Source organism: Neodothiora populina (assembly GCF_041146345.1).
Source record: "Neodothiora populina strain CPC 39397 chromosome Unknown canker_contig_12, whole genome shotgun sequence".
Lineage (NCBI taxonomy): Eukaryota > Fungi > Ascomycota > Dothideomycetes > Dothideales > Dothioraceae > Neodothiora > Neodothiora populina.
Window position 1 is genome coordinate 1 of NW_027191404.1, and position 12,762 is coordinate 12,762.

At 49.1% G+C, this 12,762-nt stretch overlaps 2 protein-coding genes across 2 annotated transcripts; one reads left to right on the forward strand and one right to left on the reverse strand.

The window, feature by feature from the left end:
• Nucleotides 1–3,276: 3,276 nt before the first annotated feature.
• Nucleotides 3,277–4,567, reverse strand: AAFC00_000755 (uncharacterized protein; the record flags this gene model as incomplete). Its single annotated transcript, XM_069347863.1, has 2 exons — nucleotides 3,277–4,053; nucleotides 4,109–4,567. The coding sequence occupies 2 exons, from the start codon at nucleotides 4,565–4,567 to the stop codon at nucleotides 3,277–3,279; spliced, it is 1,236 nt and encodes a 411-aa protein (XP_069203310.1).
• A 6,506-nt stretch (nucleotides 4,568–11,073) lies between these two features.
• On the forward strand, nucleotides 11,074–12,669 carry AAFC00_000756 (uncharacterized protein; the record flags this gene model as incomplete). Its single annotated transcript, XM_069347464.1, has 3 exons — nucleotides 11,074–11,089; nucleotides 11,145–11,701; nucleotides 11,755–12,669. The coding sequence occupies 3 exons, from the start codon at nucleotides 11,074–11,076 to the stop codon at nucleotides 12,667–12,669; spliced, it is 1,488 nt and encodes a 495-aa protein (XP_069203311.1).
• Between the last annotated feature and the right edge of the window lie 93 nt (nucleotides 12,670–12,762).

The following is a 12,762-nucleotide window of genomic DNA, read 5'->3' on the forward strand; positions in this document are numbered from 1 at the left end:
ACCCTAACCCTAACCCTAACCCTAACCCTAACCCTAACCCTAACCCTAACCCTAACCCTAACCCTAACCCTAATACCCTCTGCGCCCTCCACACCCTCTTCCTCCTCACCATCATCACCACCCCTGTCACGATAGGCCGGCTCGGCAAGCGCGCTAGCGGCTAGATTAGCCAGGAAAGGGAAACGAGCCGGATCGACCGCCAGAGCGGCGGCGGCAGCAGCAAAGGCCGCAGGAGAAGCGACGGCGGCGTTGTTAGTCGCGTCGGCGGCCAGAGCGGCCATGAACAGGACATACTGCAGCAAGTCAGCAAGGTGCTGCGCAGGGAGAGCGCATGGGTTACTTACATAGTACGCCAGGTCGTAAAGACCTTCCAACGCCACACGAATGCCGCGGGCCTCGCAAAGCAAGGCGTCATTAACGCTAAAGTCGCCACCTAGGAGCACCGCATTAGCAGCGCCGGCGGGAGTCTTAATGCGCGACGGGGTGGGGATGTCATCCACCGCCGCCGTGCGCTAACGCGCGCCCGCGTGCATGCGAGACTCGAACTCGCGATATAAGTTGTTAACGTGCGCCGCGTTAGCGTTAATCTCCGCCTAGGTAACGCTAGGGTCCCCTATGCGCGCCTTATGCTCGATGCGAGCCTCGATCACCCTATTCATATAGGGGATAAAGCGCTGCTCCACCGCAGCGCAGGCGCCCTTCTTAGCCTTGTAGCAGCGCCAGCAACGCTAAGTCATGCCCAGCTCAAAACGCGCATCGCAGTCGGCTAGAATTGTCGTTAGCGCACGTGGACCGCAGGGTCTGCGAAAGAGTAACTTACGTTCGCCGATGCGGTAAACATGATGGGCACAACGGCCGCACATGTGTTCAAGTGGCTCCTCGTAAGAGCGAGTCTATCGCCGCACAGGCGGCGCGGGTACGATAAACTTTAGCGGCATTGCTGCAGCGCGGGAGCAGCGATGATGTTTAATAGATAAGCAGGCGCAGCGCAGGCGCCGCGAGTGAGTTATCTGTGAGGTAGACTAACGAAACGCAGGAGCAAAGCAGTTAGATCATAAGATCCAAAAAGAACAAAGTGAAATGTGATTAAAGAAAGAAGGAAATCAAAACAACACCTACCAGTTGATATAACCTACTATAGGGGCTACGCACCGCACGCGTGGCTAGGGGGGTTGACCTTTGTTTACATTCTTATTGCTATCCTATAGAATGGATGGTATTGTTGCTATTAAGATGAGGACATCTCTATAGAGAGAGAAGGTAGTTGTAATAGCATAGGTGACCTGTGCTTTACAGCATAGGTGACCCGTGCTTTGGGTCGCTAAGTAGGGGTCTAGATGCCTTAGGCGTCGACCCTTTTGTCCGAACCCCGCTTACAGTACCGCATGCTTGTAGCATGCGGGCCGCATGCGCGGTATTCACTATATGAGAGGGGTGTCCCCTCATTGCCTATTGAAGGCAACGATTAGTCTTGATCTTATAGGACATCTATTCCTATAGGAGGACCATACGTTGCTACACTTAGTTATTCCGTTACAGTTATTCCGTTACAGACAGCTCATATAGGCATAAGCCTACAAATAGCTTATAGATTAAATCAAATCAAATCAAATCTTTAACGGATCTACTCTTAGCCTTATCTAATAAAATTTTCTGAATCCAACGTACCCTAAATCTAGTGTACCTGGCTCTGGCCCCCGTAAAACCTTATTTGTATGGGCTTCTAAATCCAGTCTACCATCGCTGGATTTGACACTTTTGGTTCGACAATTACGTAGCCTCACAACTAATCCTTAACAGATACCACCAATGTCGTTTATCTGCGTGACGGTCGCTACTGATATATAAGGTGGTATTCCTTCCTAAGAGGCAAAAAAAGCAAAGTCTTCCGCGAGCTGGCGTTCCATGCCAGCCTTAAGGACAGTAGTGCTTACAGCCTGGAGCACAGGAATCGGCTGCGACAGCTTCGGTGGTAAAGTTATGAGTCGATGATTCTAAGGCGAAGTCTTCTTATGAAGCGCTGCTACATCATTCTCGAAAGTGTCACGATATGTGAAATCCTAAATCGACATCTAGCTCGGAGGCTTAAATGGTTAGAATGATTTCAAGCTGGCGAGCTCACCTGAATTTGTCTACAGATCTGTCGACGTCGATAGCTGCTGGCCCCGCAATGCTTCTCGCTGATAATCTATGTCTGTTATGCAAAGCTGCGTGGAGCAGCGTACCTCTATATATTATCGGTGCTGTTAGAGCACGGTTGAGTTAGATAAGAGCTTGTCCAGCATAGCGTCAATCTGACTGACGTCGTGCATGTTGATGTCGCTTTAAGATGCATATGTCATACATATGAAACTATGCAGATGCAAGAGGCGGCATAGCAATATCTAACCCTACTGTTCACGTACGTACAAGCTCTTACAGCAGTTTCACTACCGGTAGATATAGGGACTAGCTGCTGTATTGTACTTTCTGTTTCTCTTCGCACCAAATTTTGTAACCTTATCCGCAAATGTCAATTTCATGCACACTTTGTAGTTGTCGAGCTACTTACTTGGGCTGGTGGGGTAGCGTTGGCTCATGGATGATCTAAACGTTTCGCATAGTAGGGAGATTTGCGCACTGGTCAGATTCTCCCAGTCTATTTGCAGGTACAGTACTCCGTAGCTACCATGGCGCTCCAGAAGGTCTTTGCTTAGTCTCAAGGGATAGGAGAAAAGGTTGGCCGGAGTCAAGAGGTCCTACGAGCGCATTCTAAGCTGAAGTCTTCGAATCAGCGGTGAACAATCCATCGATCATTTCTTCACGTGTTCCGCGGACTGCTTCTCTTTCTCTAGTCGATGTCGGCGACTTCAGATACTATTATCAGGTGGTAAAGTACGAAGGGCTGCGTTAATGATTACAGAGACAATTTCCAGGTTTAGAAAAGCATTTGTGCTTTTAACGATCTTCTCTACGGTTGGGTTAGAGAATCGCTATCTTCAAGCGGCTTTGTAGACAGGCGTAATCATGCTCTTACAAAAGCCATTGTAGCTAAAGTCCTTTCGTACACTGTTAGAATAATTCGACCTTAGATCCTTACTGCATATTGATACAATTTTGTTAGACAGCCTAGCTAGAATTCGATCGTCCCGTAGTGTTTTCAAGGATAACATTTAGTCTACCAATCTGTGTCCTAAATTGTCCTGCGCTTGTAGCTGAGCACTACTATCGCCTTTAGCAGATTAACGAGAGGTTCTAACTGCAGCTCTATGAGAAGAGACTCCAGCTGGACCCCATTTAAAACAGCCGGCAGATATAGTCATGATCGGGTCTATAGATTTCGAGGGCACTGTCATCTCGCATCTCGAAAGCCAGGACAAGATGTATTCGATGAGACTGGACCTGAGGCCTTGTATATTCTTGCTGATAATCGCGGTGGACAGGAGTGCATTGGGAAGGCGACACGGGTGCGTCAGCTCTCGATGGGTAATAGAAAGCGAGATCCCGGATTTCGATCTCGCCATTGCATTGCAATGGTACTTGACCGATTGCGGACATTGAATCGACTTCAGAGGGCCTGTCAATAATCTTGAATAAATCATGCGCAGCTGAAGCGGCTTTTGCGATCGCAATGATCTGTGGAGCGGCTTGCGTAAGAGCTGTCGCGGCCACAATGACGGCGAAAACAACTGTAACGACAGAGCCCGACGCTTTGATCTCGCCATTGGCATACATATGAGTGCCTCGCCAGAAGGTCAAGCCGATGCCCGCGATGATACAGAAGAACTCGGTGGAAGACATTACCCCGTATACAGGTCTCTTCCTTCGCCCTTCGCGTTTAGCTTTGAGGAGCAGAGCATCATATCTGTCAGCTAAGCGAGGACGAGCCCAGAGGGCATGTACATTTCGCATGCTAGAGAAAACATCTTCAGCAAGAGCACCCGCTATACTATAGATATCCAACATCTTTGCTTCGATCTTCATATCAATACCAACACAGATAGCAACGACAATCATAATCGTTGGCACAATGCTGGATGTGATCAATGTCAACTTCCACTGAACGGCGAACGCCTAGTGGCGGTTAGTCGATTTGACGCGGGAGACTGATTTTGCCATTATATTGTACCACTGCGAAAGCAGCAACAAAGGTTGCCAATCCTTGAATAGTAAGTCCGAATTTTTTCGCAATAGCGACGTTCACCAAGCTTGCGTGGGTGGTTATTTGTACGGTGATTGCACCATTGCTTGACTGATCGAAGAAGGCGATGTCTTGCCGTAGGGCTTGTCGCAAGAAGTCAATCCGCAAGCTTTTAGTAGTATGCAAAGCGGATATATTGAGCGCCAATGTCCAGATATATGTCAAGCAGAATCTTGCGATGAACAGGTAGATGAACCACAGCGTCCAGGGTACAGACTTCGCGCGGAACTCCCCCGGTGATATCCTATCAGTACCAAAGTCGGTAAATGTGGTCACTGTCTTACCAAAAACAAGATCCATCAACGGGAGAAGCGCTCCTGAGATTATGGCTGCGACTAACGCGACCGAGTTCAGGATCCATCCAGTCGTGTCATTGTATGTGAACATCCGCCAGTAGCTTGAGAAGCCGGCATTGTCTTTGTCTTCGTCACCATCCTTAGTGCTCTTATTCGTGATATTGACTGGGAGGTCTGTTTTGTCTGAAGGTTCCTTCATGATTTTCAAATCGATCCTCACACCCGATGGTCAATGACCTTCTATGATTGCTAGTGGGATAGCCCATATTGAATATCAGGCAAGACTACTTAAGGTATACATACAAGAATACCTCATCAGTAACATTAGACTAGGCAGCCAGGATAGACATACTGCTCGAGAATAAATTTACAGGACCTAGAACCGATGACGAGATTAATGCTGAGTGATTGGTCCTTGTAGCGTGGAGATGCTTGGCGGGCGATGGTCGGAGTAGCTTGGCCGGATAGCGAACGTGTAATTGGCTATAACAACGCCCGAATCGTCACCACTTCTTTCTTTCGGGACCGGACACGGGCTGAGAAGAAACTTGCGTAGTCCGGGTACGATTGTACAATTGCAAAATGTGTGGAGGTGTAAAATCCACCTTGTATCCGGTAGGTATAGCAAATTTGATGTCAGGGTCGAGTACAGATCTTAATCTCGCAGCTGAAGAAATGTATGTGTCATCGCTGATGCAGCAGAGCAAAGCCTACTTCTGCATAGGACACTACGAGCCATAGGATCTTCTGCACTGCGGCTGACCAGTCACGACCACACACCTCGTGCCTGACGTGAGGTAGTTTCGTATCCACATGGTGTAGAACACCGTATATGCAGATCGGGGTCCATGACCGAAGTTCGTGTGTTAGTGTATGGGGACCAAGATTATCAATCTTGCTGGCCTATTTGTCGAGCCATTTCTGCAATGGTGCCATACAAACGCCCATTACTTTTTGGTATAGGGCGGTACTGTGTAATATAACAAACCGTGCGCAGAAGAGGCACAGAATGCAGATAACCAATGTATCCAGTGGGCATGCATGTCCAGATTTGCAGCCATTAAGCCAAAGCATCTTGCAGGATTGAGTGCTGTGGTCAGGAGAGGAAGTAATTAGCCGCTGTAGTTCAAACGACGACCAAAGATGTGAGGCATGCATTGGGGCCGCAAATGTAAAGCCCATACTATGACATCGAGGGGAACGCGAAGGTACATATGACTCACAGGCTCCAGCCCATCCGTTATTTGTAAACGCTGAAGCAAAGCTGACTAGACCGACCGACAGACCAACCAACACAGGACCGTATGCAGGACCGAACACTTGGCTTTGTCGCGGGTCTAGACCAACGCCAAAAGCTATGAATAGCAAAGTAAGGGCGGACATAAATTCGAGCACGAAAGCTTGTCCATTACTGATCATACTCGTATCGATAGAGCAGCCAGCAACTGTTCCCTAAAGAATTGTAAGCACGATAGGCCATCAAGCAAGAGACCACGATGTCCAGGGTAGTAGCTCTAATAAGATGCGGAGAAGGAAGGAGAAGGACTGCATAGGGTGGGAAAACGCACTCCAGGGTAATAAAGATCACCTCCTAGGCCGAGTTTCAACATAAAAGCTCCGCATAAAGAGCCAATGCTCTGGACGAGGACATAAATGACTGAACGAGGAAATGTCGATAGCCCACCAGCGAAGGTGCCCATGGTAATGAGTGGATTCAAATGGCCACCACTGACTGGACCACACGCATAAACCAGAAGTGTCACCGCGATCCAAGTAGTCAGACCAGCCACTAATTGGACTTGCAGCGATGTAGAAGCCACGTAAGGTCCGCTGGACGTTGCGATCATGCCCACAATGAAGACTAACATTCCAGTGCCTGAAATGGAAAAGTAAGTACACCACCGTCATGTCTCTTGCATGCATAGAAGCTACCTAGGAACTCAATGACGGCTGCCCTCCATATTATAGGGTTGAAGAAGCCACTCAGATCGAAGACATCCTTTAGATGACTTAGTGGAGCAGCGTCTCGTGTTTCTTCGATAAGGTGTTCTTCTGTAGAATCCGATGAAGCAACAAATGCCTGGTTGCCACCAATTCGACCAGCAAACAATGGCTGGTCAACTTTCTTGTTGGAAAATGCCTGGTTACCACCAACTCGACCAGCAAAAAAAGGCTGATCAACTTTCCTTTGCGACATTATAGATGCGTGATCTTCTACTACTTTAGTACAGTATGAGACAGTCTCCGCGCCTAGGATTGTGCCGATATACACGAGGAAACAAAATATAAGAATTCGATTCTTTCTACCGTGTTCATACTTACGTGTCAATTGTGCGTCTTAGTAAGGTCAGAGACCGTAGAGGAGCGATGGTGTCAGACCCTCTTGTAATTATCCAGTACCTTAGTCTGAGGCGACCGCTAAGACCGTTGGTGTTGGATGCTTACTACAGTAGTACCTTAGGTACACAACGAAAGGGTCTATCTTGCCAAGTGTGGCTTCACTGCTTTTGAACGGGTTTTCGAACGAGCTTAATTACCCTAATTAGCTGACTTTTGCAATTCACTGATAAACTGTGTTACTCGGCATACAAGTATGCCAGATGCGGTTGACACAGACTCCTGGCAGGTTACCAGTCTGGACATCTGTAGAAGGAATGCCACTCGAGAACGCAGAATCTTAATGATGTTTAACAATATGCCTACGAGAAAGTTTTCGCTAGAGGACCTGCCTGAGGGTCCGCTTCATCGGCTTACAGCAGTCGAGAGGTCACTGAATTGACGGCAAGGCAGGAACAGACAATCCAGTCAAGTATAACGATGTACCCAGAACATTGACGAAGGCTGCGTAGATTAAGCATGCGTACCTTGCTACGGTCTACATTTAGCAGCAGTGATGGTTTCGGCTTCGGAAGCCAAGCTACAAGTCAGCCGTGGCTGTTGAAGCCCACCTAGGTAAGGTACCTAATCACCTTAGTCAACAGAGCCTTCCGAGCGTTTCGTCCGATATGCAAAGAGGGGTCATCGATCAAATATGATCGTCTTGCCGCCTAGTGACCAAGACTGAGCCATAACCCTCATCAATTGATTCGATCCCCTTCATTGTAATTTTGGTGGCTAAGCCAAGGTACAGTAAGAAGGGTAAGCACCTCAAGACAAGATATGCGAGGGACTTGGCGGACCCGGAGTTTATCTAGATGATCACGTGATCTGAATCTTCCATGCGCACCACCGCCTCATTGTTTATTGTCATCATCATCTCCCGACAACGTGCACTTCTTATTGCATCCTGACATCTTACTCAACTACGTGCAGTGGCATTCAATATCAACTATAGGGCTTTTTCCGACGATACGACAACACAGAATCCAACCTTGCAAGGAAGCTCTCACCACACGACTGACGCGTTCCTGTGCGAGTGTCTCACAGCTGCTTCACGTCGCCGCAATTCTCTCTACAAAGGAAGTTTCGCTCGGTCGTGTCAGCCACTGTCCATCCTATCACCGCGAAAGTCTCCGAATCGCTCGACCGCGTCCTGTATTCGTTGACCCTATCGCTGTATTGTGTGACTCTCCATAGGACTTGCTCGATCTCGTTTGTGGTCGACTGTTTGGACCGCCGCATGCTTCCTGCAAGAGTGTGCTCGGTACTCACTGACTCCTGAACATACAGTAGCATCGTCCTTCTGGAGGGTCATTCTCTGCCCGAATTGTGTCAGCGAGTCGGGTTGCTTCGTCGCGATTGCTGCTATAGACTCGCCTGGTAGTGTCAGTAGCCTCGCATCCAGGACGTTGATGCGCATACAGAGCAAATTTCCACGTGCATTCAATTGGAATAAGGTCAAGGCTGCCTGTACTCCACCAATTTCCGCAAAAGCCTGGGTGGGTGGGTTCGCACGAAGCTATTTGTGCGGGACATGAGTATATCTCTGCTCAGTGAAGGTACAGTATACGTTGCGACGTATAGGCAGCTAATGGTCCTCACTACAGCTCGGTCCTTCCTCCAACCCAGATATTAAAACAAGCCATGCGCCCTGCACGTGAAGACATTGATTTTCTCAAGTGTCGACTGGCGCATCATGAAGCTTTGGAATGGTTGGTCTATGGACAACCAGTCGTCGCTCTCTTCTCTCCATCGCGGAAAGCAGCGTATAGCGAGTATGACCGTGAGTATCTGGGACAACCGTCTCCGCATAAATCTGCAGACAAGGATCTCCGTCTCTGGGTTGGCTTCGACGACAACCAGGGCCGACTGGCCATTGCCATGACTCAACGAATCGTGGTATCAGCTGGTAGAAAGCCCCGATTGTTCTATTTTTGCATTCCCGTTGAGTCTTTGGTCCTCAGCACCTTCCCACCTGCTTTCTGGAATATGTCCGACAGCGTTGTGCCGCTTAAAGCAGTCGACAATTCAGGCAATATGGGCTCTACCTCGGCTGCCAGACTGCTGCGAGTTTCCCTGTCCCTGGGACGTAACAAGAGCTGGGTAATAATGCCAAACTTTCCTCACACCGGTTCTGTCTCTCTTGAAGCAATGTCGCTGCTCCGTAAGCTCAAAGCCTTGTCTGAGGCACCTCAGTTTGATCTCTTCACCTGTCACAATTCCTGGGTCCAGAGAAGCTTTTGCGTCATACAAGAACTATTGAGTAGGCGTAAGGTATCCTATCCTACGATTGACCATGCGCAATTCTATCCCGCAGGTCGCGATGCAGTCGTCGATGCTTGGGAAGCGCAGGGTTGGCGTCCAATCCAAGACAATGTTGAGCAAAGGCATGAAAAGACGACGGATGCTACGTTGCCTGGCACGGGAAAACCTCTGAAACGTAAACGAGACCCCGTCGTGGATCTAGACCAACGTATTGCTGCTGATACACTGCCTCCGCCTTACAAGGCGTCCAATTCTCCACCTCTTCTCGCGGATGCGGATCATCTTAAAGGTGCAGGTCATGATGCTGGAATGTTCGGTGCCCAGCCAGGTCAGCGCACAAGTGAAGGCGGAGATACTGACTCGATGTTCTCTCTGCTGTTTCCCGTTAGGGATTCTGTAGAATCGTCGTTGTCTCCCTCAGCACCTCAGCGTGTCGTAACATCCCAACACGGTGTGCCACGGGGCTCAGTCCGATATGCTTTTACACGTGCAAGCATCAACTGTTCTTCTTTCGCCGCGACTCGGATTGATGAACAAGCTCTGCCAAATGCTTCGGACGATGCGATTTCAACGAGGCATAGTGATAGCGCAACCTCCTCAACTTACGGTGACATATCCCAGCCCAATGCTAACCTTAACCTGCCATCGCTTTACCATACCAATTTTACACCTCCACATTGCAAGGCTGGACTTCCACGTGGTTCCGAGAAACTTTCACCATCTATGTCTCCTACCGTAGTGTTCCCGTCGTCCTCACCCGAGACCGCCTCCGCATTTGCACGCCGTCTCGTTGCGCCATATCCCTCCCTCTCATGTATGTCATGCAAGGACGTGCGTGCAAAGGAGTGCACCACGCCTATATGCGAGCATAGCACAGCTGCACATGCACATACAAGTGACGAACTTGACGAAAGGGGCTCATCCGCTTCACACGTCCCAGATACTCCGCGCCCAAGTCTAGCTGTGCTTCCACAACCCGGTACCAACACCATAAGAGGACTGGACCCAGATGAACTGCTAGACATCGTCTCGCGACACAGACTTATGTCTTTGCTGTTGAGACTGTGGAAACTGTGTCCCTATGCCCATTATGTTTGCGTTGTCGACCTTATCAGACTTACTATCGCGGTACGGGATTCGGACGCAGACTTATTCCATGATGCCCGTGCACGGAGTGTGACCACGCTCGTACAGCATTGCGCTCAGGCGGAGCATGATCGCGATACGTCTCCTATTACTTCAACCAAATCGATTGCCAAAAGTGGACGAATCTATCAGTTGGTCTCATGGTTGTCATTACTAGACTCGGAAGCTGATTTGGTTTTTCTTGAACAACTCGGCGAGTTGGCAAAGATTGACGAGCAGACCGAGAGAAATGAGGCGTTCGCGGAGAAGATGGCCGCTATCGTGGTAGATGCGTGTACGCTCTTCGGAAGTAAGACATTGCATTGTTATGAGGACATTGCATCCATATCAAACACCAGGAGGGAACGAGTTCGAGATATCATAACTGGAAGTTAACATTGAAAAGTAATCTGCTCAAAGCACAAATGTACTTTCATCTTACGCATGAATAGTCTGCGTACTGTCTGTCCCATCGTCATTGGGTGAGAACAAGCGTATTCTTATAAGAAGGTCGAAATGTAGTTTAATCCAGCTGTCGCCAACTTAAATGAACCCCCACCATGTCTCGGTTGAGTGGGGGTAGACTACCTTACCTTATCTTCCCGAGCCTAGAGCTTCCGAGTGCAGCCTGCTTATCTCCTTGGCTCACATGTCTCAATACGCCGTCGGATTGTTTTGTCTACGTATGAGTATCAGCCATGATTGTGGTCTCGATTCGTGATGTTACTCTTTCACAGCTTTCTGACTGCGGTATCTCGATCTTGAACTCCACTACCGTCTCTCTAAATATTTAGGGGCTTCTGCCATTCGGGCAATACTGGATTCAAGATGGAGTCAATAACTGGTATACCTGATTCGAATAACTCGCCCGAGAGTTGTGCTGATGTTTTGAGGAGCAGTCGACAACTTAAAACACCTGGCAACCTCTGATCCTGGTCTACCTGTTCGATTTCCTACCCATGCTGGGTGGCAAGCAGAACCATCTCGGCTTGCTGAAGTACAGTCACAGACTTTGCCTGGCCTCGTTGATGTAGTCATCGTAGGGTCTGGGATCACGGGAGCCAGTGTCGCAAAGACATTGTTGGAAGGGAGTGCCAGCGCTCAAGTAGCCATGTTAGAAGCTCGAACATTATGTTCAGGTGCAACTGGCCGTAATGGCGGTCAGATCGCCACGTATGGCACTGCGTTGTACTCATCAGCGAAGAGTCTTATTGGCATAGAAGCCGCGACCCGCTTTGTAGATTTCACGCTGAAGAATGTCGAGGCGCTGGCTGCGTTGATGGAAGAATATGTCCCAGTCGACGCGGAATACCGCAAAGTAGACAGAGTGCGAACATTCTCCGATGATGTCTACTTCCAAGAGGTCAAGCGAAGTGTTGCAGAATATGAGAAAGACAATCCTCAGAGCATACACAAGGGCATGTACACTTTCAAGACGTCGGACGAGTTGCTCAAGGTAAGAAGACATGTACATGTGGGCGAGCTTGTCTCAGTTGACAATCTCTACAGGAACACGGTATACACGGCGCAGTAGGTGGAATGGTATTCCCAGCAGCAGCATGTTGGCCATACCGTTTCATCTCAAAGTTATATCAAAGTCTGCTCGAAAAGTATCGAACGAGATTCTCGATTGAGACCAACACTCCAGCCACTGCCATCACTTACGAAGCTCATGGAGACCCCTCGCATCCCTATCTTGTCGCCACTCCTCGAGGTACCACACGCGCCACGCATGTAGTGCATGCCACCAATGGCTACAGCGGCCATCTGGTACCAGAGCTTCGTGGTAGGGTCATACCGTACCGCGGAACAATGACAGTGCAAGACCTGAGTAGTGCGGTACCAAATCATGGATATGCTAAGACTTGGAGTATTCACCATAAGCCCAAAGTCGACAGAGATTTCGAGGCAATCGCCACGGGCGCGTTCTATCTCCAGCAAAACGCGCACACAGGGCATTTTTGGTTTGTTGGCGAATGCAAGAAAGCTTCAATGACTGTTACTGCCGATGACTCATTTACAGATGGAATAGCTGTAGATTACTTGCGAGCGAAACTAGCCAGGTTCTTTGGACTTGAGCCCTCATTGGCGCACAAGCTAGTCGCCGCATGGACTGGTATCATGGGTTTCACTGCCGATGGATTCCCCATGGTGGGGCCTCTTCCCAATTCTGTCACATCTCGCCAGGGTAGTGGCGAATGGATCGCCGCTGGGTTCAACGGTGTTGGCATGAGCTTATGCTTACTGTCAGGAGAAGCTGTCGCCAATATGATCCTTGGTCACGCCGTCGATACTGACTTTCCAGGGGAGGTGTTCGCACTGAGCCAAGGTCGCATGCAGAAACGTCTAACGACAGATGAGACGCTCAAAAATCTTTCGTTCTTCGTGGACCTGCCGAGCAAGAGCAGGACTAGTAGGCTATAGAGGAAGCACTCGGATAGACCATTCATCACATGCAATAGAACATCATACTGTAACCTATACGGCACCAGCCTATGCGACCTGGCCTCGTTCCTT